Source organism: Pelodiscus sinensis, chromosome 13 (assembly GCF_052426305.1).
Source record: "Pelodiscus sinensis isolate ZL-2025 chromosome 13, ASM5242630v1, whole genome shotgun sequence".
NCBI classification, from domain to species: Eukaryota; Metazoa; Chordata; order Testudines; family Trionychidae; genus Pelodiscus; species Pelodiscus sinensis.
The window spans coordinates 27,898,411-27,921,718 of NC_143064.1; the positions used below are offsets into that span (position 1 = coordinate 27,898,411).

Genomic DNA, 23,308 nt, shown 5'->3' on the forward strand with positions numbered 1-23,308 from the left:
GTCTGTGAGCCAAGCTCCAGCAAAGCATCTGGAGGGATAAAGGTTTTTAAATAAAATTCATGTAATTAAAAAAGGAAGGACACAGACACTTTCAAGGACACGTGTCCTGAGCGTTTACTTCATGGAAATGTAAACATCACAGCACAAGACAAAACAGATCAGATGGCTGTCACATGACACCTTGAAATTCAGAACAGCAGTGCTGAATCCTCAGTCTTCTTTCAGTTGCTTTGCTCTTGGTCACAGGCATGGGGGAGTGTTCCCCAAACCTTCATGCTGCAGGACCTCACATATTAAAGTCAAATCATCCCAGCATGCGGATATGGTTATGGAGAAAAAGAGCACAGACACATAAGACATGAATTTAAAAGGATCGAGTGAAATGTGTTTAACTACTACCTGTCATTGCTTAGAATTAAACAGAAATTTGAAAAACAAACCTCTTCTGCTGCTGGGTCATGTTGTTTTTCCCATTGACAAACAATTCCTACCCTCTCTTTCCCCCCCAAGCCGCCACAAAGATGTCTTCTGCAGGACAAGTGAATCTGGCTCTGTTTCTTTAATTTCCTTCTGTGCACAGAAGAGTTATTGGTACAGTTGCAGAGATGGAGAGAATGGTTAATGACAAGTTTTCAGAAGTACCTCCCATTCTCAGTGTCTCAGCTGTTGAATGTCTAATTTATTTGGGGCTACTTAATATTTAGCTATTCAGTGCTGTTGAGCATTGGTATCTCCCTGGCTACGTCTAGACTACAGGCTTCTTTTGGAAGAAGCTTTTCCAGAAGAGATCTTTTGAAAAAAATTCTTCCGAAAGAGAGCATTCACACTGCCAAAGCGCATTGAAAAAGCAATCTGCTTTTTCAAAAGATAGCGTCCACACTGAATCGCATGTAAGCTGTGATTACAATGGACGGAGTGGCCACCAAGGCACCTGAGCTTTTTCCTCCTTTCGAAATAACTCCCTCTTCCCTGTCCATATGCATCTTTTTCCAAAAAAGCGCTTTCAGAAAAAGGTTTCTCCCTTGTAGAAAGAGGCTTACCAATGTCAGAAAATCCCCTCTGTTCTTTCCATTTTTTTTGTTGACAAACGCTATTGCAGTGTGGACATAAGTGACTTTTTTGGAAAAACAGGTGTTTTTCTGAAAACTCTGCAGTGTAGACATACCCCCTTTGAGTTCAGGAATGTTGGGTGCTTAGAACTTTTGAAAATCCAGGCTCTTGGTGTCTCCAAACTGGGCACCTAAAATTAGGAGACCTGCACACAGTCTCACAGACCCACAACTCAGCACTCTAAATTAGCGGGCATGCATGTGCACACATGTGCATGCACACATACAGACACTTACTTTTGAGAGGTGTGGCTAAAAGTGTGGCTAATTTCTTAGTGACAGAGTGGTGTGTTTTTGTCCTCCCTTCCTGAAAAAGTCAGGGCCAAATTCAGAGCTGGATTAAAAATGTGCAGCACCACTGGTACCAGATAAAATTGGTCCTTAGACTGGATAAGGTTCCCCACAAGATCAGTGTAAATCTAGTACAGGTAAAAGCACTGTACCACTAACTCTCAGTTTCCATTAAGCACACTTGCAACTGGATGATCTTTGAGTGTTTTTAAACAAACTTTGCCTAAAGAGAATGTTACACTTTTGCAATTAGAAGAAAATCACTGTCAGAGCCAAAAAGTATCATGTAGGAACTGGAGCGATCACACACTTTGAGAGCCTGGAGATGCTGATGTGCATGCTGTAGTACTGATGTTTACATAATTTTTGTAAAAGCCACCTTTATCTCGTACGGCTTAAAGCACAGCCCCAGGACTGCCAGCTGTGAGTACAGGACTGCAGTCTAAGGTAACAGGTACACCATTCGCACATCTGTGTCATTTCCAGAAGAGATGAGAATTACATTCATTCATAATGCAGGATTTCACATTAGCCGCACGCAGACAGGCGGCGAGGACAGTTCTGAAAGCAGCAGCAAGTTGCATGCTCTGCAGTGGTCCTTTGGCAAGTCAGTATTTGTACTCTAGGTAGAGCTGGAATACACAGCGTGGAGGTTTACTTTGGTTCCAGAACCAGTAACTTTACAGAAGGGTTTTGTAATAACTTGTAACTCCTTCTTCTACGCAATGGGTAATTGGGGAACAGCTCTGAATGGTACCTGACTAATAGACCCCTGACTCCTGGGAATGGCTTGGGGACACTTGGAGCACATAAGGCAAATCAGAATGGACAAGGTGCTGCCTTGCATCTGTGTGGAAAGAAGGGAGACTGAACATTGCACAGCTATACCTATGCTGGGCTGAACATTGGCTGTCACTGGAACCAGGACATGGACCCCTGTAGTTAACGGAGATTTCTGGAAAAGCACACTGCTGCCTTCGCCACTGAAACACAGTATGGTTTACTTAGAACTCAACCCATTTTAAAAACATGCCACTGAAGTTTCCAAGGACAGAGGGGTCTGAATCAGGTGCCTGCTTGTTACACCCAGGTTACCAAACTCTGGGGATTGGTCGCTTGCCTTTTGACTGAACTTGGATGGATGTGCCATGTCGTTCCAAAGTGGAATTCCCAAAGGGAATTGAAGGGCAGATTGCTTTCAGTGCTCTTGGCTGTTCCTTCCATTGCCTGACCAGTTCTGTAGATTAAGTCTGCTTTCACCACTCTCTCAGACCCACAGTTTATCACCCTGTGTAGAAATGACAAGTGTCCTTTACATGCTGCCCAAGCAGGAGCTAGAGAAGCTGCGGCAAAATGGCACAAAACAAACATTTAATTTAACAGGGACAAGGTCTGGATCTTCCTCCTATTTCACCCCCCTCTCGTGTAACCCCATGAGCTATTCACAGCGGTATGCTACGCTGTCAGTATCCAGGACAGCTGCACTCTTGGATTGCATCACACAAATTGAAACAGTCTGGGGAGCAGGAGAGTTCATTTCAGAAGTGGGAAAAATCTCCTGGAGCCAGCCAGGGTTAGGTGGTTAAAAACCTGAAAGAAGAAAACAACTGGATGAGCAGTGCGAGACAGTCAATGGTGGCAAATGCACACTGAACACTTAGCCCTTAGAAACAGGCCTGAAACCAAACTCATCCTATTTCTGGTGTGGTTCGCACCTGGCCCTCAGCTTTGTGTGTGGCTGCTCACATCAAGGACTTAACACATAGTGAACTACCTTAAAGCCTAGTAGGACAAAGTAGTAGTGTCCATAGCCAGGGTTCCCAGAGAATAGGCAGCAGCTTCTGCAGCAGATTCCAGTGGAATCCATGCCATGGAATAATGGATTACATGCAACCCAACACCACTAGGTTGGTTACCTTGCCCCACTACACTGCAACAGGAGAGGGAAAATGGACCACTTCTGATGGCCTGTCCTCCCCAATGTTCAGCTAGAGACGGGGAGAAGAGGCCACTATCAGTCTCTCCTAACAGATTCTCAGCTAGCTCCTCTGGCTTCCCTTCCACCCAGTCTGCTGAAGTCAAGTTAAAATTATGCAACTGGTTGCTGTCTGTGACAGACACATACCTTTAGCCTCAGCTCTCATCAGTGGGGAGTCTGCCTTGTGGTGATGAGGAGCTATGAGTGAAGGAATGGAGGGAGAGAGAGAAAGAAAATCAATTTAATTAATCAGGGCCCTCAATCTACAGAGAGGAATGGGATGGCAGGCAAGGTTAGTGTATATTGCTCAGTACCCTAGGAAAGGAAATCATAAGCACTGCTACAAAAGACCCACCATTTGTCATACTCAAAGATCTTTACACAGTCATGATTGAGCTTTTGTTATAAGCCAAAAAACCCACAAACCAACCAATGGCGCTAGTGATCTAGGAGACTGGGGACATGACACCTGCATGTGTCGGCACTGCTCAGAGCTAAATTTACAGCAGCAAGAAAGGGCGAACTGAATCTAAACACTGCCACCCCACCCTGCCTGGAAGGTCTGACACTAACTTCAAAGCCATCATATTTATTAACAGCAGAGTTCTGACTGAAAATTGTGGCAGTTTGATGTTTAATGCTGTACAAGGGGTTACACTCTGCACTTGCTAATGGAAAATTCAAGGTACCAATCAGTCTAATCTTTTCCATGAACCTAAGTGTTTCAGACACTCAGTATTGTGAAATGCAACACAACACCCAACACATTAGCCTAAAGCTGAACTAGGAACAACAATGATCCAGAGAAATATTTTAATAACTAGCAGCGATGAGCTCAAACTACAAAATTCAAAGCTGGATCTAGATTATAAACACAACAAAGTCTGGTTTGTTTGGACGCAGTTGTTATGGCTGGACTCCATCTCTGTTACCCAAGAGTACAGAAGTCCAGTAAAGAACCCAATGGGGGTCTCTAGCCTGTGCTGCCCACCCATGAATCAGAGAACCACTTCTGTGCTAAGTACAGGTTTTTTGTTCGTGTGCGAAAGCATAACTGCCACCGGGATTTGAACATGGGAACTCTATTGCTTAACATAGGAGCCTCTACAGCTTGAGCTATAATGCCAGCTGCCTTTCAGCTTATGCTGTAGAGTTCCCTTGTTCTTATCACTCACGGTAAGTGGTCTAAGTCAATGTTTTTCAACCATTTTTTATAAAGTATCACTTTAAAAAAAATTATAAGTACCCCAGTACCTACAGTTTTCAGACACACAATTTTTTTCTATCATTGCAACACAATTGTTTAAACAACTTAATCGTAGCTGGGCAGGAGATTAAATTTTGGGGTGTAAAAAGTACAGAAATAATACAGCGCTGTAAAACCATCAAAAAGTCAGTTTTCTCCAAATTTCAGTTGCATTGACATACCCCACAGACTTCTTTCGAGTACCCCTAAGGGTACTCGTACCACTGGTGGAGAAACACTGGTCTAAGTGCCACTCCATGGGACGAAATACAGGACTATGTAGCACTTTAAAGACTAACAAGATGGTTTATTAATAAACCATCTTGTTTAAAGACTAACAAGATGGTTTATTAATAAACCATCTTGTTAGTCTTTAAAGTGCTACATAGTCCTGTATTTTGTTTCAGCTACCCCAGACTAACACGGCTACATTTCTATCACTATTCTCCATGGGACAGTGAGCCACACTAGGGGTACATCTAGACTACAAGCCTCTGTCAAAAGAGAGAGTCTAGACAGCCACACAACTTTTGAAAAAGCGATCCACTTTTTCAAAACAGAGCACCCAGGCAATCTGGACACTCTCTTTTGAAAAAGTCCTGTTTGTGTTCAAGAAAGCCTTTTTTTGAAAGAGCTCTTTTGAAAAAAGGCATTCTTCCTCGTAAAAGGAGGTTTACCGCTATCAAAAAAACCTCCGCATTCTTTTAAATTAATTTCGAAAGAACGCAATGGCAGTCTAGATGCAGGTAAAGTTTTTTCGAAAAAAGGCCACTTTTTTTTGAAAAAACCCTGTAATCTAGACATTCTCTAGGTGTGTAGGTTACAAAAGCACCTTAGGTTCCTGGCATCTCTTACCTGCTTGTCCGCCGGGAAGCGGTCTCAAAGAACTTTGTTCTGGAGGCCACTCTGCAAACAAAAGCAGAACGGTTCTTTAAGTTCTCCAATGAAAAGGCAACTATTTGATGAGACACTATTTGTGTCAAGGAGCAATTACCTGCTATGGGGAGGAAGACAGGCTGCCAATGAAATGCACTGAGAATGGTCAACAATAGCCTCCTACCAGTGTCCTTCTCTGGTCTAATCAGAGATGCTACTCCTGCTCTCACCTTTTGTTCTGTGTTTGCCTGACACCGTTCTGACTGCTTGCTGCCTGAGATAACATCTTATTTGCACCCTTGCAGCCTAAACACCTTCGCCCAAGCATGAGACCCTTTAACACCTGTATCCTTATTTTTATGACGTATGGTTTCCATTGGACTTACCAGAGACCTGGCTTCAAACTGTAATTGTAACAAAAAGGAATCACAGCAAATGATTAACAGTAGCAGGCCAAACTTTGCAGTCCTCCCTCAGGCATGAAGCCTACTGAAGCCAATAGGTGCTTGATCTGAGCAAGGCGTGCAAACTGCAGGATTTGTATTAGCTATATAATGCTGCTTAACTGAAAGTTATTCATCAAATCAAGCAGGGCTTGACAGGAGACACCATGGGTCAGGAGCGCTGTCAGAATGCATGGGGAACTCAGGCTCTGCTCCTCTCAGCATTCCCCATGCTGTGTTGTGATGATTTGGTATTACATTTCTTACTCCACAGAGAGCATGACACTCCATTGGCTTTTGGGGTACTTCAACTGATTCATGCCATCACAAATAATGTCTCCTCACAGTAATACATCTCCATGGGGTATGTGAGGCCTTGGCGGGAGAGGTAGAAATCTTAACCCTACATCATTGGGATACAAGAGTGGGAAGAAGCGCCAGCATAGAGGTCCACGATAAAGTATCAAGCAGCCAGTGTCAATGACAGACTCGAGATTACAGAGAAACGAAAAGCAGAAGATCTGTTACGGCATTACACATTAGCATGACAGTGTACATTCTTTGCTGATCCTTAGAAATGCTTCTTCAAGCCACACTGAAGTCAGTGGTGAAGTCTTGAGATCTGTTGTCATTTTTTACATAAGAACACTCCCCTTGACTCCAACTATGACTAAAGTGAAACTTGAGTGTAGAGCTCAATTTAATTAGTGGTCAATTTCTCCCTCATTTTACTTAGAACAAATCCAAGCCGCATTCAACCTTTCTTAAAAGTTAGTTCTTTTATGTGGTTTGTTCATCAGGAAGTGATTAGAGATTTCTCCCTCCATTGTAACTGGACACAACAGAAGGTTCTGGGGAGGAAATGGAGTCCTTGTGACTACTAGAAAATGCTCATGTTTTTATTTTACTAGTGCCATGGCTTTTACTAGAGCCATATGCCTTTTATCATTTTGCCTTTTCCTTCTGCACATTTTCCACATCCCTTGACCGCTAGGAATTTCCTCCTGCTGGGCTGTTAGTTCAGGGCACCCAGCCCTGATGGGGATTTACTACTTACACAGATGAAGACATTTCCTCTGTTCCCCCAACTATTGGCTCAGGCTTTTGTTCCAGCTTCTGAGACGTGGGCGCTCGGCATGGAGGGTCTGGAGGTCTCACCGGGGGCCTTATTATCACTGGCTTATCTCCAGGAGATCGCACTTTGGTGAAGCTGTCACTCTCACCTGAAAGGTTGGAGATTTCAAACACTGTCACCAATGCTGTGAGAGCAAAAGATGGCAAAGAGAAGGAGGTTTCAGGTTTGTCAGAGTATGGGAATCTAACAGCACAAACTGAGGCAGCCATTGCTGTTTCATGGCAAACTTTTCAATGGCTCTTTGGCTATTACTGCATTATTTAAGATAAAAAACGAGTAACAAGCATTTCTAATGGCAAACAGGTTCCATGCTTCTCTATGGAATCAGGGAGAAGCTGATTAAATTCTACTGTTGAGTCATAGCTGAGATTATTGTAGTTCCCTCTTAGAACCTTCCTGAACCTCTGCTTCTCCAAATTTCACACTATGCCTTTATTCCAGGACTTTATTTCCTCTGCCCCATGAATTTTCCTTCCTATCCATTCCTTTCAGCAGCTTCCTATCCCTCTCACCTTGGGATCCTTGGCCTGGCTTCCAATCCATCTCAGGAGCCAGCTAAACTTTGCCATCTTACTGCTCAAAACTCTCTGTGACCCTGCTTCACCTTACCTCTGACTTGTTACCTGTTCAGTCATTGCACTCCTCCAACTTCAGCCTCCTGCGTCCTTTACCTTGTCTTGCCACCACTGGCAGAAGGTTGTGGGGAAGATGCTCTTTTATTTGTGCTGCTCAGTCTCTCCAAAACCCTTTCTCATTCTTTCCTCTGACACTCTAAATCCGGGGTGGCCAACCGGCAGCACATGAGCCACATGCGGCTCTTCAAAGGAAAAATTGCGGCTCCTGCACCCACGGCTTGGCTCCCGCACCCGCAGCTGTTCTGTGTTCCCCTGCTTTGACCTTTTTTCCTTGTCTGGTCTGGGTGCTGCTTGTGGCAGCGAGATCTGATGCTGTGGCCGACGGAAGCCACATGTGGCTCTTAAAGGGGCAGCTTTCCTCCCCTCCCCTGCAACAACTTTTCGGCTTGGGCCAACATGGCTGTTAAAGAGGCAACCAGTTTTTTTTTTTTTGCTCAACAACTTCTTTCCCTCAGCTCTTTGCACTGTATCTACCACTATTTTGGTTCTTAAGTCTGTAATGGTTTGGCCACCCATGCTCTAAATCATTCTTCCTCTTCCTAGCTCACCTTCCAACTCATGACTTAGCTTCTCTGGGAAGCATTTTCATTGATTCATAGCTTATGAAACCAGAAAAGATATGATCACCTACTCTGACCTCCTACATAACAAAGGCCATAAGGCTGCCCTGAATTAATTCCTATTAGAACTTAACTAACTATATCTCTATCTCTTAAATCAAAATGGGATTGTTTTCTACAAGTTTCTAGTGACTGAGAATGCACCACAAACCTTGCAGGCTTTTTCAATGGTACCCTCATTGTTAAAAATCTCTGATTTATTTCTAATGTAAATTTGTCTAGCTTCAACTTCCAGCCACTCACAATTGTTATACATTTTGTATGGTAGATGGAGGAGCCCTCTTATCAAATTTCTGTTCTGCATGTTGGTACTGAGATTGCGATCATGATCATGTTTCCCTATAACCTTCTCTTTGATAAGGTAAATAGATTGAGCTCCTTGAGTCTCTCACCATAAGGTTTGTTTTCCAATTCTTTAATCATTCTCATAAATTTCTTTGAACCCTGTCCAATTTTTCAACGTCCTCCTTGAATTAGGAATAGGAACCTGCAAAGCCGTGGATATCTGCGTCTGTGGATGTGGATGCAGATATCCACAGCTCTTTTTTGTAGATATGGTTGCAGATACAAATTTTGCATCTAGAACTCAGCGAATCTGTGGATATCTGGGTATCCACATCCATGGTTATCAATGTGGATATCTGTGGCTCATTTTTGAAGATTCAGATACAAAATATGTATCTGCCTAGGGCTCTAATTATGAACATCAGAACTGGGCACAGTATTCCAATAGTGGTTGCATCAATGCCAAATTTAAATGTAACAAGCTCCATACACCTACTCAATATTATTTGTTTCTACACCCCAAAAAAAAAATCACATAAACCTATTTTGTCAAGATGTGTACTTTGGACATACTACAGAGATGCAACTTCAAATGCTAAATCACAGTTAATGTTCATCTACTCCAGTCTATAAAAACTGTTCTATTACACCAAAAGCAAGCTTCTCTCTAATATTCATTGGTTAGATTTAAATGAGATCAGTAGTACTATTCAAATTAAGTTAATAGTTGTGCTTCCAAGTTAAATCTTGTTATTCTTTCTTTTTATTATACCCAGGAGTCAACAGATGAGTGCAGCCTATTGTTTCCTTTCTAAATGCGACCCTGTGAAGGCTATGAGGTTATAAAAGTATCTAGCAAGCAGTGAGATGAGCACAGGAAGAGCCATCAAACTGTACAAAACAATCATCCTTCTTTTTATAAATAACTATGTGTGTGTAGCTGGAGTGATGTACATCTAAGCAAAGAACCAAACCACCCTTTATGTATGTTAAATGGACAATACCAACTTACATGTGGTCCTGAATTCTTTTAAATTACTAAAAGAAAAAAGGTTTTTTATAAAATTTGTGCTAAATAGAAATGCTTCCTTGGAATTAAAAAAAAAAAAATCCATGGAAACACATGGAATAAACCTTCCCCTACCATGTATACAACCAGACATAATAGCACCAAGAACCTGACTATAAAACTGTCTACAAGTTGAACCTCTCTAGTCTGGCGCCCTTGGGATCTTACTGCTTCTGAACCACAGAATTTTCTGGACCACGGGAAGTCAATATTATCTAGTAGCACTGCTGACACTTCCACTGCTTACTGGGCTGTTAAAGGATATTTCGGGGTAAATTAGAGCTAAATAATAGCACAGAACACAGAACCAGGACTGGTGACCGTAAACAAACTTTATGGGACTATGGGAAACTTGGACAAATGCATGAAAAGTGAGCATCTGGCTAACTAAAATCATTCTGGACCATGGATGTTTCCAGACTAGAGTTCTGGACTAGAGAGGTTCAACCTGTAGAAGCAAAAGTAAAAGTGAATTCATTGATTTTCTCTCTCTTCACTGAGAGAAACACAAAATGCATGTGTACTGCTAAACAGCTAACACCCTTTTGGATTTTTCAAATTACCCAAGTTTTCAATATCTAAAGCACTCATCTTAAGATGGTTCTGAATCATTTCTATTCAGAACTGAATGCTGATTCTACAGAGTCCACTAGGCCACTATCTGATCTCTGAGTTTAAAAGGTGAAACCTTGCATTAGTTCCCACCAAGTTCTATGCCAATGTCAACTCCAGTGCTTCAGAGGACTAGTCTGCCATTGCCATATAAAGCTCTGAAATACCACCATCCATTTGAGGCTCATTTCTGGCTTGTAAGGGTTTTGATTTCAGGTTCCCTATTGTTGAACTGCATGAAAAGAGAGACAGGTTGCAAAACCAGCACTTCCCTCTGCATCCCCTCACTCCTACAGTCTGACAAAGCACAAAACATTTGGCATGCTTGTCACAATTTTGTTCCAATTTCTGCAGTGCAGCGAGATGGGCGAGAGTTCCATCCAAGAACAGTTGAGACCCATGTGAGGGAGACCTCCCAAAGCAGAAAACTTACCCTCCTTGCTGTATTTCATGGGCCTCGGTGCAGGTCTCTTAGTATGGAGAGTGGAGGTCTGTAGAGCGGTGGTGCCAGTCACCACTCCATTTGCAGCCTTGTTGGTGAGCTTAGTTCCCCCATCTTGCAGCTTGGACACCAACTTTCCAACATCCACCTCAGAGTACTGTTCAGGCTTGCTCTCTGAGCCAGACCTCCCAGGATCAGCCTCCCTTGTTCTCTGTGTAGGCAGTCTGCTGCGATGTAGCGGCTTGGGAGCTTCTGCGCTATTAGAGACGATGGTGCCATTAGGAGTCTGGTCTTGGCTGTCATCTGTGGACCAAAGGAAAACAGAATAAATACACATAGCAGGTGAAACCTTGAGATGGCCTGATCTTTACAGGTGCTTACTCAGCACTCACTACTCTCAGCAAAATCAGGCTCAGTGAGTCTGTGACAGTAACTAGAAATAAGCAAAACTGACCAGTCTGCTTTCACTGTTCATGCTGATACAATGCAAAAAGTAAACAAGCTTGCACTGGTGCTGAGAAATAAGTGATAGTGAAAGTTTATTCAGTTTCACTAATTTAATGTATGAGAAAAGGATATTTACTGATGTACTTTTAAAATCTCTGACTTTTAGAAGGACACTGTTGATTTCAATTTCCTAGTCAATTAAAAAAAAAAAAGGTGCTCCTGGTAGTATGCTTGTCCATAAAGCCAACTGACAGGTTTTGTAAGTTTACTACCATGTTTTCACAGTTTTGCATATTTTTTATTTTCCCTGTTGCTGTGTGAATGACCCACAGAAACAACCCCATAGCAACGCTGACTGCACTACAGTCTCAGTCCTGCAAGGTGCTGAACACCCTGGCTCTTATTCAGCAAACATTTAAGCACAAGTTCAACCTTAAGTAACTGAGTAAGTCCATCATTTTTAAAGGAGTACTCTTGCTTAAAGTTAAGCATGTGCTTGAGTGAACTGGTTCATTGGGCCAGTTACTTTCTACAAAGGTAAATACAACCCCCAAACAATCCATCTTTCCGCCCCACACATTAATGCCCTGGAAATGTGATGTTGCTGCTGAAGTTTCAAATCCCTCCCTCCCCCAATGAGTGGCAAGCTGGGTTCCAATATACAGTCCTGACAAGAGAAATGTGAGAGCTGGAGACTGAGGTGGTGGCAGTGAACAGCTGAACTGACCTTCATTTTCTTCCAGGAAACCACCATAAAAGACAGGCCTTTCTCTCAGGGGGCGCTTGGATATTGTGATGGGTTTGTGCCTTCGGGCAGTTACTCTGGGAGGAGGTACTGGGGGAGCAGTGCTGTCCTCAGGTGGGCTGGAGTAGATCTGTAGAGAAGAGTGATTTAGAAGGACATGATTTCAGTGGATCCTCTATTCTACTGTTACTTGACACTCACTAAACCAAGCCAATCAGCTCAGATTCCTGGGGCTTCCTCTGAGCCCTTTACTCAAACAAAGCTCCTTCTATGTTTTAAGAGGTACCAATCACAATTTGCGCACTCCCTTTCCAAAGGACATACTCCCACTCCAAAGCAGGGTAATAAAGGAATGGTAACTCTAGCAAATGCATCTCACTGAGGTAAAGTATACAACTAGAGAGGTCTATCCTAAACTATATCCAATAACCACTGAGTGTGGTTGACAGGGGGAGCTGCAAAGGAGCCATGTTCAGCTCAGTAATCCTGGAGTTAAGTTTAGAGCTCCCAGCTTAGTTTAGAGCTGTTTGGGGGTTGCTCTAAACCAGTGGTCCCCAACCTTTTCAGGTTGTCGGGCGCCAGGGGGCGTGGCCGTTCGCCCGCCGGGCGCCAGGACACGTGTGCGCCCGGGGGCGGCCCCCCCCCATAGCCACGCGCCCGGGGGCGGGGCCCCCACCCTCAAGCGCCGTGCGCCCAGGGCCGGTGCCCCCCCCTCGCCAAGCGCCCCCCCGCCGTGCGCCCAGGGCCGGCGCTCTCCCCCGTAAGCGCCGCGCGCCCGGGGCTCCCCCCCGCGAGCGCCGCGCGCCCGGCGCCGGTGCTCCCCCCGCCAAGTGCGCCCCCCCCCCCCCGCAAGCGCCCGTGCGCCATGTGCCCGGGGCCAGGCCAGCCCCGAGCACCTGGCGGGCGCATTCAAATGCCCCCGCGGGTGCCATGGCGCCCGCGGGCACCATGTTGGGGACCACGGCTCTAAACTATGCTGGCTATGAAGCTCTCTCTTCATGTCCCTGGAGTACTGGAGAGCCAGTGACCACTAGAGCGCAGCAATGCTCTCATCAAACCCCTTCTCCCCAGCAACTGCCAACATCCTCTCTACACCAAAGCCGGGAAGGGGTATATAATTAGGGTTGCCAACCTGTAATGTTTAAAAAAAACTGACACCCCAGAAGAGTGCCTGATCCTTCCCTGCCCTGCCTCCTTCCCTCAAAGCCCTGCCTCTTCTCCTAAGGCCCCTGCCCTGCCCTCCCATTTTCCCTGAGGATCTGCCCCCATCCACTCTTCCTCCTCCCATCATGCACTGCTTTTCCTCTTCTACCCATCCCCTGTCTGAGTCAGGAGAGACTTATCTGCGGAGCTGCGGCTGGGAGTTGCAGTCATGCAGACAAAGGTAGGAGGCAGTCCCAGCTAAGCAGGGGCTGGTGCAGGTGATGACCCAGCACCTCCCTTCCTGCTCCGCTCGCAGCAACTGAACTTTGGTTATTTGGTCAGTAGATCTCATCAGATACAGTCAGGTCCCCTTTTAGACTGGACTTTTCAGTTGAAAAAAAAATCAGGCATCTGGCCACCCAAGATAACATATGAGCTGGCTATGGACAGTCCTACAGCACCTAGGAATTTGCCTGTGCTGTGCAAATCCCCAGCTATCTGCTTGTACCAACTTTTCAATCCCTTTGCAGCATCAGAGAAGCAGAAAGGTGCTGGAGCAGGGCCAAGGATCTGCCTGGTGCTCTACTTACACTCAGTAAAACCACTGAGCTTTGGGGAAAGTTGTGCATTTCTGTCTTTCGCTTGGTGGGTGCTTTTTCTAGACAGATTTCCTGTTATTCTTTGCACACACTTCAAAAACTGAAATGCTAAACTAGATAAGATTTTTAAAAAGCCTAATAAAACCTGCCTTAGCACATAACAGCAGAGCATATTAACCAGGCCTCAAAGCAGACAGTTGGTGAGAAATGACTACTGTCGTTTTGCTGACAAGCGCAAATTTAATCTGCAGAAAGCACACAAACAACCCCCACATTAGCACTGAAAGAAAACATCAGATCCATGGCTGCTCAGTTATTAATTTGTCTTAAACAACTGTTGATTAATAAATCTGGTTCTCTGTCATACTGGTCATCCAGCCCTTACTTCTGACTTGGGTTGGTTTTAATTAAGTTGCTCTCTTTTATTCAGGTGCTTTCTTCATAGTTGAAGCAGCACTGGTAAACCTTTGGACAGGCTTTTGAAGACACAAAATACTATATGAAGGCTGCAATCCAAATGCTACTGAATTCTTTCCACTGACATTACAGGGGATTAGATTGAGTCCTAAATGCTCAGTTATTGTATAGGCCGGGAATGGATGGCCCAGGGCAATTGTAATGGGATACAGAGATGTTCCTCTTTAGATCACTGATCTAAGCTTGGCATGGTTTGATAGCGACCAGAAATCATTACAATCTGACAGTTAGGTGGCCTATGTGGAATGGATGGCTGGTCACGAACAAGAACCCCAATTGTAATAAAATGTCATAACTCACACCTTTGCTAGTAGCATTGGCAGAAAGAACAGAAAAATGAATGACATCTGGAGACTGAAGCAGCTTGTCACCCGAGAGGGGAGACTCTCTCAGCGTGGGGAAGCATACTGGCCCACTGGCCATTCTGCACCTCGTATTAGTGAGGGGATTTTTGGGGGTGTCATTCATGCATGTTTTAAAAGGAACAATCACTTTTCCCGAATATAAAACAATTTCTTTTTTAGAAAACTGATTTTCTTCCTCTTTCAAACCAAGAGAAATTCTGTAAAGTCAAACAAGTCGGATAAGACAGTGTAACACTATCCAGCATCTTTTTCCTGGATCTTCTTGGGTCATGGAGACCTGTCAGAATGTATAAAAGTGATGATAGGTCCCAGGCATCTTTGTAATCAGATTCCTAAAGGTCTAACTTACAAGACCAGCATGTAAGTAACAGGGAGCAAGGTACCAAGTAAGTTCAGGGATGTAATATTTTCAGTGGCATTAACCATTTTTCAAACTCTCTAGTCAGTCGGGTACATGTGCTATCTGTTAGGGCTGAGCATGTGCCCCTGCTTTTTCCATCTCTCTTTGTATTCAGCACGAGCGATATCCCATGCTTTGCACACAGCTGCCTCTCTGAATTCAGAACAAGTATTCACAAATCTTTTCCAAACGCCTCTCTTGGTTTTGGATCTTTTGCCTTGAAGATCCTGTGACATAAAGCAGCTGTTGACGTTTAATAGGCTCTGACTCCAGCGGTTCTGTCCTTTGCAGATGGGATACTTTTTCTCCATCCTACAGTACAAAGGTCCAGAATGTTCCCTTTGACTAGTTGCCAAGGAGGCTTCTTTGGTACTATTACCCCATGATTTCAAAGCACAACTTTTGGAGTCATTAAAATAGCAGAATAAGGGTCAATACTATGGAAAGTTTCACAAACGCCATTGAAATGTCAACCTCAATCCCATCCACGATGCACTGAGGAAAGTCACCTCATGCCTCTTAAAGGAGGAGAGGAATCAGTATTTCCAGCATTAACTCTTCCACTAGTACCACAGAGAGTCAAAGGCAGGAGACCCTTTCTAGCCTGATTTGTAAGTTCTGCAGAAACAGGCAGCCATCCAAACCTTCCAAGATACTCAAAGCACACAGGGCTTGTGTCAGCATTTTGGAATGAAAATTAGATTTAAATAATTCAGAAATATAATAATGTTGACCCAATCTTGGCATTAGACACTAAAGTCCATACCGCAACAGGAATTATTTTCAGAGGAATCAAAAATTTAATTTATCTGTGGCAAGGAAATTTAAGCTATTGAAACAATAATTACCCAAACTGGCTCAGTGAATTTCCTTGTCCATGGAGTCTTCATAAGGCACTATATAAATAACATATCTATCCTACTTCAAACTCATTTGAAGTATTTGCTTATATGTCAGTTGAAGCTATTTTAGACACCGAAGCTATGTTCATAAGCTCAGTCTAATAAAACATTACTAGCTTAACCTTATCTTTGGAGAAATTAAAAGCAAAGAACCAGAAGTCTGTCTTAATTAAAATTTCATTCTAGAGCTTGGAGATGGTAGAGTAATCATATTTTTTCCTGGCTCCCCTCTGCAGGCCATGTACTATAGGATCTATAATATTGATAATGTAGCACAGAATCTGAGCATTCACACTTATCAACTTGCTGTTTGGCTGAAAGAGCTTCTTAGGGAATGGTTTCAATGAACTGTAGGAGACCCAGGTGTGTTATTTTCACTAGCTTCTTGCCAATTTCTAAATTCAGCTAAAATTGTCCTATAAGTACTCGAGTCTCCATGATCCATCCATCCTTCCCCAATCCCTAGCACCCCATTTATTCTTCTCTTCTGATCTCTGCTCTACCTCTGAGCATAAGCCCACCTGCTCTATTACTATGTTCCTTTACATTTGACCAACTCTCCCCTCTCCAGAAATGTGTGCGGCAGAGGGAGGGGGAGACTTTTCACTCTGTTTCATAGGAACTCTCTCACCATGCTCCTCAGAAAGCAGTAATTGCCTCTTCTTAGAAAAGCATGTTTTTACAGCTTACCTCTTCCCTATGACAGGATTTCTCTGGGAAGTATTCTGTGATAAGTAAAATAAAGGGCCAGTTTCATCCCTAGAATCCATCCATCTGTTAAGTTCTCTTGTTCAAGAGCTCCTCCTAAATGATAAGAGCTAGAACCACTAACTTTGATATGCAGCTTCCTCTAATCCTAACTTAAAGCAGGGATAGGGTTTGGTTGTGCCAGGATAATGGGAAGTGCCTGGAATTGAACTGTTTTCCATAACACGGAAAAGGGAGGGGGCAGTGAGCAGGGACAGTTATACTGCAGAATGATCATAGGAGAGTGGCTGCACCAGCAATAGAGTGATGAGCTGGGGAGCAGGCTCTCCATATTGCCAACTGTCAGCCGCGGTTAAGTGGTCTCTCTCCCTCCTCCCCCAGCCATTGACTGCAGCTGGTGGGGCTGGGCAGTACAGTCTTGGCCCTACCACCCCACAAGGAGATGCAGACCGGAGCAGGACAGCACAGCCAGGCCCCTCCAAAAGCTGATGGCTTGGCAGCAGAGCCCCGTCCCAGGAGCCACGAGCTGGGGCTGGCCAGCACAGCTCTCAGTTCTCTCCTGGAAGGAGCCAGCAGCTCCCACCTCCCAGGAGCAGCTGCCAGCCAGGGCTGGACAGCACAGCCCCGGACCAACCCTCCAGAGGAGCTGCCAGCAATGGCTGGGCAGTGCAGTCCCGGCCTACTAGGAGAGTCGCCAATGGGCAGCATGGCCCCGGGTGCCTCAGGAAGCTGCTGTCATTGGAGCAGCGCTGCACTCACCACCACGAGTGGCTCCAGTGAGCTCTCTCAGGTCTCCCAGCCCCCAGCTCGGACTCCTGCATTCCCACCCTCTGCCTTGAGTCTCCACAAAGACCCAAGCAACCTCTACTTTCATTCTACAAGTCAATTATAGTAAGGATGTTAAGAGGCGGGTAAGAGGGTAATTGCGTAGTTGATACACTTTGTGTCGACTACACCCGGGGTTCTCAAACTTTGTGATACCGTAACCCCCTAAAATGCTAAATGAATTTGTGTGACCTCCCACACTCACTGCTCCAAAGTTGTTGAGGAAAAAAAAAGGGGGGGGGGAGCCAAATTGCTAAGCAAAAGTTGCACCACTTTATCCAGTTTGGGACTACACACTAATCGCCAATGCACTCACCCCTCCCCCTGAGTCATGCCCCCCAGTCTCCCCATCCCAGTGCACTCTCCCCTCCCCCCGAGGCAGGCATCCTCAGCGTCAGGAGCGCCACTCCAATCAAATCCCTTCCCGCCCCACAGAGCCAGGCACGGAGGAACAATCTTACTTTTAAAGTGGATGCTCCTGCCGCCCGGCCGCCTCAGCTTGCAGCTTGTAGGGGAGGCATCACATGGCCAGCTGCCAGTCTCAGCTGGTCATGTGGGCCAGAGCAGTGTGTGCTCTGCTCCCACCCAGCCCAGCGCTCCCCTAGCGTGGTTCCCGGTAACTGCCCCCTCCTGCTCCCTCCTCATTCCCTCGCCCCTGCCAGATGCAGCAGGGGTCCGGGTGAAAACTGGATACCTAGCAACTGAGATGCAAGAGAGAGCAATTTTTGCATTTAAAAAAAAAATGGATCCAGCTGCGACCCCCCCCCCTGTAAGTTGCTCACAACCTCCCTGGGGGTCGCGACCCAGTTTGAGAAATGCTGGACTACACAATTAGTCAATAAGGAAAAGGGCTAGGAAGGAACTAGCCCTGCTGCAGCTCTGCTGTTTAAATGTAGCAAGAGCTGGGCACACAGGCAGGCTGGCTCATACTACATTTAAACTGCAGAGCCACAGCAGGGGTAGCTACTGGACCTGACACAAGCCAAGACTGAGCCAGGCTTGCTCAGTCCCTGCTGGTGCCAGATTCAGCAGGGAGTAGGAACACTCCCCCTCTCCCGCTCCTGCCCTGCAGACAGGAGCTGCTGCAGATCAGCCTCTGTTCACAGCCAGCCCAGGCTGCCGTGGACAGGGGCTGCCGCTAGAGCAGCCTGTTTGCAACAGCCAAGGCTGACTATAGACAGAGGCTGCTCTGGCAGCAGCCCCTGTCTATGGGGGGTTCCAACTCCCTGTGGACAGGGGCCGCTGCCAGAGCAGCCTGCACTGGCCCCCCACACTGCTGCCTTGGATACAGAGGCAGCAAGGAGTGGGGGAAAATGCAAGTAGTCAACTTGACTACCCGATAAGCCTAGGCTTATAGGATAGTTGACAAATCAACTACTCTTTTCCATCCCTAAATTATACTCCTCCAAATCACCCCCAAAATAACAAATGATTAAATTTATACCAGACATTATTAGTGACAAATCACTAACACATCAGGTAATGGAGTATACTAGATTCCATCACAACAGAGAAAGTCACGATCAGCATCAAGAGGCTGTTTTGTGTGTGTAAATAAGTCTTTGTACAGCATTTGGCATAATGGTGTTCCCAACCCTGATTAAAGCTTCTGGCCACTACTGTAATACAAATATTCAATTAAGGTTGCAAGAAAATGAAAGCCTTACTTCAATTTTGAATATGGAGACACTATCAACACCTCCATAATGAAATAATAATAGTGTTAACTCTTTCTTGACATTTTCAGCAGCTAGCCCTTTTGCCAGTTCCACTGTTTAGAGCTCCATAGGTTATCATATGGCAAAGTATTACTCTATATCAGTGTTTCCCAAATGGTGTTCCGGGGAACCCCAGGGTTCCGCGAAGTAAAAGTAAGGGTTCCGCAAGAAAATTCCATTACAATAACATGTTGTTATTAAAAATAATAATAATTAATATTAAGCATTTATGAATGTTATTGAAAACAGTTTTCATTTGTGTTGATCTCATGACCTTGTTTAGCATTGCTTTATTATTATCCTTACTTATTTGTGGTCTACTTTTTCAGCTATATATATATATATTATATATGACTGCTATTAGGGGTTCCACAAAATTCTTTTGAGTTTAAAAGGGTTCCGTGGCCAAATAAATTGGGAAACATTGCTCTATATAGAACTCAAATGTACCAGTTGTATGCAAAAACTTGCACTCAAGACTCCCCTTCCACTGGCAGCTGTCTGTCAAGCAATCACTTTGAAACATCACCACACGTGGTTTTCTTCAATTTCTATTTAACGAGATCCCTTTCCAAAAGGCAACTTGTTTGTATTGATTCTTTAGAAAGTTACTTAAGAGAGACTTCACTTCAGGGTAGTTCTACAGTGACGTGTTTTGGACCAGGCCAGATGAAACCTATTGTCCTCCCAGTTTGGTTTCCTGTTCTCTGTCAATACCAGTTGATTCAGAGGAAGATGAAGAAAACTGTACTGTACAGATATATAGCTAGTTCCCAGTGGGGAAGTTTCTTCCGTTAATGTAATGCAGCCCCTTAAGAAAATCAAGACTTTATTAAATAACCAAAATAAATTGTCTCAGAGGGGTAGCTGTGTTGGTCTGTAACTTTAAAAACAACAAGCAGACTTTTGGCATCTGGGGCTACGTCTAAACAGCAACATTATTTCAAAATAACTAGCATTATTTTGAAATAACATTGTCCACATCTACACAGCTGGCAGTTATTCTGACAATGTCTAAATACTGTCAAGCTGGAGGACTTCTTACTCTGACTCTTGTAACCCTCATTGTATGAGGAGTAAGGGAAGTCTGAGGAAGAGTGCTCTGTTTTGAAATAAGTGCTGTGCAGACCGCACCAAAACTCGAAATAAGCTACGCAATTGATGTAGCTCAATTTGTGTAGCTTATTTCAAGTCAAGCCCTGCTGTGTAGACGCACCCTTAGAGACTAACAAAAATATATACTATCGTACGCTTTTGTGGATAAAATCCACTAAACATCTCACTGTTACGGCTTTGGCTTCCACTTTGTGCATCTCAGACTAGTGCAATTAAAACCATAAGGGGAATCCAGAAAAGAAACCAGTGTTTTAGACCATACAGCAAAATGATCCACCAGGGCACAATGATGGAGCAGTGGTAAGTTTTTGAGGCAAGCTCTTAAGTACTGGCTCCATACCTTATCGAAGTGCTCGATGAGGATCTCAACGACAATGTTCTGGAACTTGATATTCATCATTGCTGCTACTGTGTCCTCCTGTGCCCGCATAAGGGTGGGACCAAATATAACCCCCATGTTGGATGGGGACATCAGATTCTCTCTGCTGTGTCCACACACGCTGTTGGCATGGATGGAAGAAAAGAAAAGAAAAAGAGATTAGGGGACAATGGGAAAGACCATTTAAAAACTTCAAGATTAATTAATTTAATTTCCTCCATATTGCTAAAGCAGAACTTGTTTTCCAGTGCCCATGAAGCTGGTCATAAAACATAGATCTGGCTATGACAAGCACATTCTTTGGCATTGCAGAAAGCCTGAGGATGTGATGTCCTGGCATTGTTATTCGATCCCTTCAAACTTCTGGCTCTTCTTTTAGGAGGATCACTACCCAGGAATCATTAGCTGTCTGTGAAACATGCATGTTAAGTGAACCATTTATTTTGGAATGATTTATTTCACCAAGATATGCATTGAGATTTTTTTCCCAAAGAAGTATAAGGATGGAATCTTGGGAAGATTTCAGAGAGATCTCTATGGTGTCATTTTTCTGTTATGGCTTTCAGGAAACAGTGCTATTTATGTAACTCTGTTTAGATTTCAGTGCCACAAGCAGCCCCATTGAAGAGCACCAACTGTGGAATGATTTATAAGAGAAGCAAGAAAGAGTCTACAAAGTATCTGGATATAGAATTGGAGTCTGAACTTAGAGGGGCTGGGAGCAGAGAAATTCTGATGCAGAGCTCTGAATTTTACTTCTGTCTCCTATTGGCATTGATGGAATTTCTGCCAGCATAGACTAGGTGGGGAATAGGCCATCAGAGCAAAACTCAGTGTAGGCAACAAAAGACCCATAATGGGTTCAGTCTGACTATAAACGATGCCTAAAAAGAGGGAAATCTTGCCCCTTATGCAGAGGCTTTTAAAAAATGTCATGTCTGCCAACAGCTAGTGACAAGTCCATACCAGGACTGTGCATTCAGGCTGCTTGCTCCTGAAATAGAAAGGTTAAGACCAAATGGTGCCAAGGTCCAAATCTCCCTTTGGGGCTGTAAAATAAATCCCTGCACAGTGTGGTTTTACCAACCCAAATCAGTTGTATAATGTCACATTTTGGAAGGGACTCTTCCAGTTTGGCCAAAGTACATCCTTTCAATCTGGAGGCCAGTCCCTCTCCAGACCATATCTGTTACTGACCAGAACTCCATCATCTTCCCTCCCTTGAGCTTCTGCATGGCTGGCACAATAAGCACCCGCCAGGAGGCGACTCTCTACATAACTCCCATGTGGGATGGGAATAGTAGGTGCATCCTCACGTTTAGTGTGAAAGGAGGGCGGGAAGACAAATCCTCTTCTCAAAGCAATTCAAGTGCCTTCATACTCATGGATCGAGACAGAGAGGGCCACCAATGGGAGGGAAAGGGAAAGCCAAGAGGGCAGCTGTCCTGGAGCCTGGCAATTTAAAAGGACCTGGGGCTCCCAGCTGCTGCTGCTACTCAGGCAGCAGTGGTGGCCAGATTCATGGGCTCTTTAATTCGCTGCCAGAGCCCTAGGCAGTGCACTCCAAAGCTGGCTAGGGGAGGCTAGCCCCAGCCCCACCTTTTTCACCCAACTCCAAGCCCCCCACCCTTGTCTAGGGGCCTGGCAAGTCTGTTGGCCATCATGAACAGAGCCACAGGTATCCAGCATCTCAGAGAAATCAGCTCCTAAAAAGGATTATGGAGGGCTTGAAGGCTAAAGTGTCTAGCACCAATGCTCCTCAAAGGACAAAGCACTTTGAATACTTAGTATGAGAAGCACATCCAGTGTGTGCTTAACTTCCAGTTCTAGGAAACAGGGGTCTTAAAACTACTCCAGAATTCCAGACAGAATGCGGTTGCTAATTGGGCTGGCCAGACACTAGGCTTATAGCTCTGGTCTGCTAGACCATATCGTCATATAAAAATTATTCTCTGCTAGGTGCTTCTCATGAAGTAGCCTCTGGTTGGAAGTCGCAGGTAGACAGAGGAACATCAATTACATAAAGGAGGTACCAGGGAAGGGATAATTTGGGCAGTAAATTCCCAGCTGTAAAATAGTTATTGAGGCTTAATTAATCTGTCAGAGAAACAAGCTGGCTTCTCCAACTCCCTTTTTCTCCCTCATTGTTTTAAGAGGAATAGTTACTGAATTTTGCTTACTTCACCAGGTGTCGTATGAGGAGTTCCAACATCTCTCTATTCTTCTCAGGTAGTTTATAAACCAGAGAGTGAATGGCTCCCAGCCTGTAATCCAGATTCTCAGACTCTGGAAAGAAACAAGAAAAGAGTTTTTTGCCTACTGCTTGAAAAAAAAATCTGTGTTATTTGCTCAGGTGTGGGGGTAGCCTGCTAAAACCAAAGAAGAGTAACCTGGAAGGAGTGAGATTACACAGCAGCATATCCTGAGAAATGAAGTGAAGAGAAGAGAAAATTCAAGTCAAAAGGGGCTCAGAGTAGGATTTTTCAACTGAATCGAGTGCTGCTGAAATGTGCTGCCTGTACAGAACTGACCCAGCAAGAGCAGCTGCTTCCCTCGCACACTGACCAGATGTACCTCAACCCAGATCTAGCAAAAGCAATTCCAGGGCCAAGCGAACATTTCAGTCCCCTCTGGTGAGGCTGTTAGCAGCATAGGTACTGAGTACTGTACCTTTGGGTAAAATGTACCAGATTAATAAGAGTCCCTGATGCAAAAAACATGCAGTCTTCAAGAGGCACAAACC

General features: G+C 44.6%; 1 protein-coding gene across 4 annotated transcripts in view; it reads right to left on the minus strand.

Moving 5' to 3' along the window:
- Nucleotides 1–89: 89 nt before the first annotated feature.
- Nucleotides 90–23,308, minus strand: part of OPHN1 (oligophrenin 1) — a 138,593-nt gene continuing 115,374 nt past the window's right edge. For 3 of the 4 annotated variants that reach the window (XM_025185727.3, XM_075940818.2, XM_025185726.3), the window contains exons 18-25: nucleotides 22,746–22,851; nucleotides 20,527–20,686; nucleotides 11,916–12,063; nucleotides 10,733–11,044; nucleotides 7,001–7,202; nucleotides 5,480–5,530; nucleotides 3,526–3,576; nucleotides 90–2,990 (exon numbers count right to left, since the gene is read on the minus strand). In XM_025185727.3, the coding sequence (XP_025041512.3) occupies nucleotides 3,534–3,576; nucleotides 5,480–5,530; nucleotides 7,001–7,202; nucleotides 10,733–11,044; nucleotides 11,916–12,063; nucleotides 20,527–20,686; nucleotides 22,746–22,851 (1,022 nt within the window). In that variant the 3' untranslated portion in view covers nucleotides 90–2,990; nucleotides 3,526–3,533. The remainder of the gene's footprint in view (nucleotides 2,991–3,525; nucleotides 3,577–5,479; nucleotides 5,531–7,000; nucleotides 7,203–10,732; nucleotides 11,045–11,915; nucleotides 12,064–20,526; nucleotides 20,687–22,745; nucleotides 22,852–23,308) is intronic. The other variant, XM_014574671.4, reaches the window with a different exon arrangement.